Source organism: Vigna radiata, unplaced genomic scaffold, assembly GCF_000741045.1.
Source record: "Vigna radiata var. radiata cultivar VC1973A unplaced genomic scaffold, Vradiata_ver6 scaffold_131, whole genome shotgun sequence".
Lineage (NCBI taxonomy): Eukaryota > Viridiplantae > Streptophyta > Magnoliopsida > Fabales > Fabaceae > Vigna > Vigna radiata.
This window is the reverse complement of record NW_014543258.1, coordinates 282,833-287,621: the sequence shown is the minus strand read 5'-3', so window position 1 is coordinate 287,621 and position 4,789 is coordinate 282,833. Positions and strand designations below refer to the sequence as shown.

At 37.9% G+C, this 4,789-nt stretch overlaps 2 protein-coding genes and 1 long non-coding RNA gene across 3 annotated transcripts; 1 reads left to right on the top strand and 2 right to left on the bottom strand.

The window, feature by feature from the left end:
- Window positions 1–753: 753 nt before the first annotated feature.
- LOC106753482 lies at window positions 754–2,216 on the bottom strand. The gene is made up of 4 exons (XM_014635300.2): window positions 2,079–2,216; window positions 1,488–1,982; window positions 1,284–1,388; window positions 754–1,193 (listed from the first exon to the last, which is right to left on the bottom strand). Exons 2-4 carry the CDS (start codon window positions 1,710–1,712, stop codon window positions 771–773), a joined length of 753 nt encoding a protein of 250 aa, XP_014490786.1. The 5' UTR covers window positions 1,713–1,982; window positions 2,079–2,216; the 3' UTR covers window positions 754–770.
- LOC111241066 (vegetative cell wall protein gp1-like) lies at window positions 1,835–2,575 on the bottom strand. The gene is made up of 2 exons (XM_022777539.1): window positions 2,079–2,575; window positions 1,835–1,982 (listed from the first exon to the last, which is right to left on the bottom strand). The coding sequence occupies exons 1-2, from the start codon at window positions 2,573–2,575 to the stop codon at window positions 1,835–1,837; spliced, it is 645 nt and encodes a 214-aa protein (XP_022633260.1).
- Window positions 2,576–3,077: 502 nt separating this feature from the next.
- LOC106753500 lies at window positions 3,078–3,527 on the top strand. The gene is made up of 3 exons (XR_001375223.2): window positions 3,078–3,190; window positions 3,274–3,400; window positions 3,513–3,527. It is a non-coding gene; the product is annotated as an uncharacterized LOC106753500 (long non-coding RNA).
- The last annotated feature ends 1,262 nt before the right edge of the window (window positions 3,528–4,789 follow it).

Below are 4,789 nucleotides of genomic sequence, written 5' to 3'. Positions count from 1 at the left end.
TAGATTGATTCCCTTACATTTTCAAAATAGGATTCCTCATTGGTTATCTAAATATTATTGTTCAATTAATTATTGTCTTAGATTATCAAGTTAATCTATATAAAGTCTCAATTAATTTGTTGGTGTTCTCAGTATTAGCCAAAGTATATTTTCAATTACTACAAAAAAGAAGGGATTTACCGAGGGCCAAAAGCCCTCGGTACGGACCAAAAGCCGTCGGTAAACCCACCTTACCGACGGCCTGTCGACGGCTACAAACCCGTCGGTAATTTGCTTGTCGGAAACTTTACCGACGGCCTTTTGGCCCTCGGTATTACCGACGGCCTAAAAGCCCTCGGTAATACCGAAGGCCAGAGGCCGTGGGTAATACCGAAGGCCACAAGGCCGTGGGTAATACCGAAGGCCATGAGGCCCTCGGTAACGCTGTTCGAAAGTGTGTTAACGACGGCCTGGAGGCCGTCTGTAATTTTGGCAGTCATTTTTTAAGCCGATTTGCTTCTCTATTAAACCCAAAACCTGCAAATGAATAATCAACAATCCTAAACAGCAATTTATCCAGACAACATCAATTCAAATGTAATCATTCAACATTCATCAAGAAAACTTCAATCATTCTAAGTTTCCAAAGATGATAAGTTTCAAAACAAAGTTTAAAATGCAAACCCAAATTTCTAAGTTTAAAATGCAAAACAAAGTTTGATACTAAAATACTAACTTCAAAGTTTGATAAGTAAAACCTAACTAAATTTTTTTCCTAAAGTTCCTAAATATCAAAACCTATGATAACCATCAGGATTAGGATCATCACGATCATCAGAATCATCACTATCTTCGTCTTGCACAACCGTGGTCTGGAAAGGAGGCTGCTGGGATGATGATGGGGCGGTATGTCCTTGCTGAGGAACCAATGTCCTAACCAGATTTTCCAGATTTTCAAATCTGGCTAAAAGTGAATCATAAGCATCTTTGCTGACGACATTGTTGGGGTCAAATGTGGTAGAGGTAGATGGTTGATGTCTGAATATGCCTCCTCTTCCAGCACTATAATGAGAGGCAAGTTGCCCTACCCCATACAGTCGTCCTTTCTTTTTTCCCCCGACTGTATCAACCCANCATTGGGTCCTGATCATTTCTTCATCAGCACCAGATCCCCCCTCTGGTGTTGCCTGTGTCAATCTCGCAGAAAAATCTTCCTGTTAAATAAGATAGAAAACATCAGTAACATTAATTTGAAAGTGTGAAAAAAGAGTACAAAATTGAATGTTGTTAAAAAGTTTACTTACAATGGTCTTGCGAGACCTCTCATCGACATATTCACCAGTCCCCTTGCGAATATGAGTCTGTGTAAAGACTTCATCAACATGAACAGCCCGTCCAAGCGCCGCTGCCTGTAATAATTTAAAACATATGAATGACACATATATATATTAATTTCAAAGTACATGATATTATTGAGTTATTGATAAGAAAAGAATCAAGATTTTTACCATACGAATCGCATGTTCATGTGTGGTGATGGATCCTCCAGTATGCAGTGCACCACCTTTTTCTGATGCCCTATTTTTCTGGGCGGTAGCACATTTAATGCGATANTGTGGCGTATTCCAATGCGCCAACAATGAATTCCATATGTGCTCCCCCACCCAATAAGGGCGTTGTCCTGCGAGCCGGGCATCTCTAAACATTTCTGATAATCGGTGAGATGCTTTCATGTTAAAGTTTTTGTGAATTTGTGTTTCATGCTCAGCTGCCCACTGTACCTTTTGCTGTTACAATAGATAATGTTAAAATAAAGCAAATGAAATTCCTATTTGAATATGGTGATGCAAGATGATTAAGTAAGACATGGTTTTACCTTAAATCTCTCCCAAAATAGCTTTTTATCGTCGTCAGAGATTACTCCCCATGATGCCCAAGGCTGCAGAAATTGTTGCTTAATAGTCCTAGTGATGGCCTGTGAAGCAACTCTAGAAGGAAGAAACCTGAAATATGAATGTAAGAAAGTTATGAATGTACAAACATAGTAAGATCAACAATTTAATGCAAAATACAAGACTAAGAAGAATATATGGTATTACCCTTTTCCGCACGGCTCAATGAATGGTCGATCATGAGGAGCAGGATCATCCAAATCAGCAGTATCAGCAGAATCAGCAACATCAGCAACATCAGCAGATGGCTGATGTACATCTGGAGATGGTATAGAAGGTGGTGTGGGGATAGAAGAGGGATGAATATATGGTGTTTGCCCTACCACTGAAGGAGTAGGCACTACAGTAGGAGGTGTGGGCCCTATAGTAGAAGGAGTGGGCCCTATAGTAGAAGGAGTGGGCCCTATAGTAGAAGGAGTGGGCCCTATAGTAGAAGGAGTGGGCCCTATAGTAGAAGGTGTGGGCCCGACAGAAGGTGTGGGCATCGTAGAAGAGGGTGGTGGTCGACGTGAGCATCCAACATCTGGTCGAGCTCTGGCATTGGAGAATGGTATCTCCTTNGGAACTCTAACAACGTACTTCGCCTTCCTAGCCTTTTTTACCGTCTTGCCCTTGTCAGGACGTGAAGGCTCCTGTCCTGACATTACTGTAATTTAAAATATATAAATAAATAATAGACAATTAAACGCAAAGTAGACAATTTGTATTTAATAAATGATTTAATATTATATAATTGTGAATCATAGAAATGTCAAAATACAAGCATTTCATTAATTCAATCGTCTTCATCATCCTCATTGTCATCGTTGTTTGATGCGTCACTNTGATCATCATAGTCATCATCATCATCTTCATCATCATCTTCTTCGTCATCTTGAAGTTCTTCTTCATCGTCGTCTTGTTCTTCATCTTGTTCTTCTCNTTCTTCTTCATGTTCTTGTACCTGTCCTTCTAACTCTTCATCATCACCATCGAAGTCTTGCAATGCAGATACACCTTCAACTTCAATAATTTCATTTCCATGTGTCATTTCATCAACTTGGAAAGGGATATCGTCTTCAACATCATTTGACTCAATGCGACCCCTAGGCTTGGTTTGTATTGCAACACACCAACCACGTATGGCAGCAGTAATCGGGTTGCTTGACATTCTCATATCTCATGACTGTCTCACAAATGAACAATATTCAACCGTGACTCAAATAAGAAAATGCTCTGNTCTGCTCCGTCTTCTTAACAACATCTTGGATCTGAGTAAGGTGACACATTGGCCAAACAATCTTGTTCAACCCTTTACCTCTGCACTGCTGCCAAAAGTTTCCTAACACTATAAATACTTTAGGTGGAATCTGGAAAACTGGTCCTAGAAGATGCAAAATTTGATTTAGGAAGGGAACTTGAAGGGCTTGTAGATATGTTTTCTGTCCAGTGCATTAACCACAATGTGGAGACTGTTTTAGACTTGTCTGGTATGATTATCATTTTGGTAGTACGAGAGATTTTAGTTTAGTGGAAAGTAATTGATAAGAAGTTCTTTTAGCAAGGTTTTAAAGCATCTAGCAAATAACTATTACCCTGCAGATGATATGCCAAAGGTTTTCATGATTAGCCCTAAATAATTTGTTTGTGTATTTTTCTGTTTTTGAACCATTGGAAAAGACAAAGGAGATTAAATGAGAAGAATATTGGGTTTGATACAGAGAACAAGAATNATTTGCAAATTGTATAGTCTGGTGTGTTTGAAACTATTTATTTGATCCCTATGATTGCCATCGATTTAAGCTTTAGTCCTATTTATTTGCCATCAATTTTACTGTCTAAATTGTAGCNGTTAGTACTATTTAATATGAATATACTAAGATGGATGCATCATCTTGCATAGCATGATTATTGAAGATGTAAGACACATATAGTGATGGTTATCAATAGCATCATGATGGTGATATCTCAATATTCGAANTATTTAATGATCAAAGAAACATATTTACAAACTATTGCCAACAAAGTTTCCATTAAAGTATAAATAGATACATCAGCATCAACATCATGTCTTTCATGCAAACAAGGTGAACAAATTATACAAACAGATACCTGTAGGACAAATGCAGAAGATGACANAGACAAAGCAGCACCAATCACTACAGCTTCGTGGACACTCCTTATGTTCACCTATGAATAGGATTTTAAAATGCATGAAAGGCGCCAAAGAAATTTACAGGGTGCAGAAGGAAACACCTCAAAAGGAGNCATAGCAGATATGCAAAATGGGTGAAATAGACCAAAATCCACTGTTATAGCTCAACATATTTTATCATCTAAAGTTCACCACTTTAAAGGAGGAATCAAATACAAAATTCAAGATCTTTTTTCAAAACAGAAATCCAAAATTTATGGTGGGGGACAAGATTGTAAGAATTTGTAGACAAGAGTAATAAATATGCATGCATTAGGGTACCATTTTAATTGTAAAAGCCACAGCCTGTCTGGGTCAGGATTCAAATACTATATATACGTACCTCTTCAAATGAACCAANCTNCAAAACCCCTAGTGGAAGAACCGGTACAAGCACAATAGTNTNCAAAAGAAATTAAAATTATCAACTCAAGATTTGCTTGAATTGCCCCATTTAGTGCATAAATATCATTTTGAGGCAAGCCTAATATAAGCTGATTTTTCTAGTCATTAACACACTGATTATGCCACAAGCAGAAAGTTTTATGTTATACCAGAAAGTAGGAATCAAAATCAAAATCTTATTTGTAGTACAAACAAAATATATAAAGGTAAGGCACAATACCTTGATGCCACATGCAATTTGAAGAAGCCACTCATCAGGACACTAGAGACGTAGAAAATT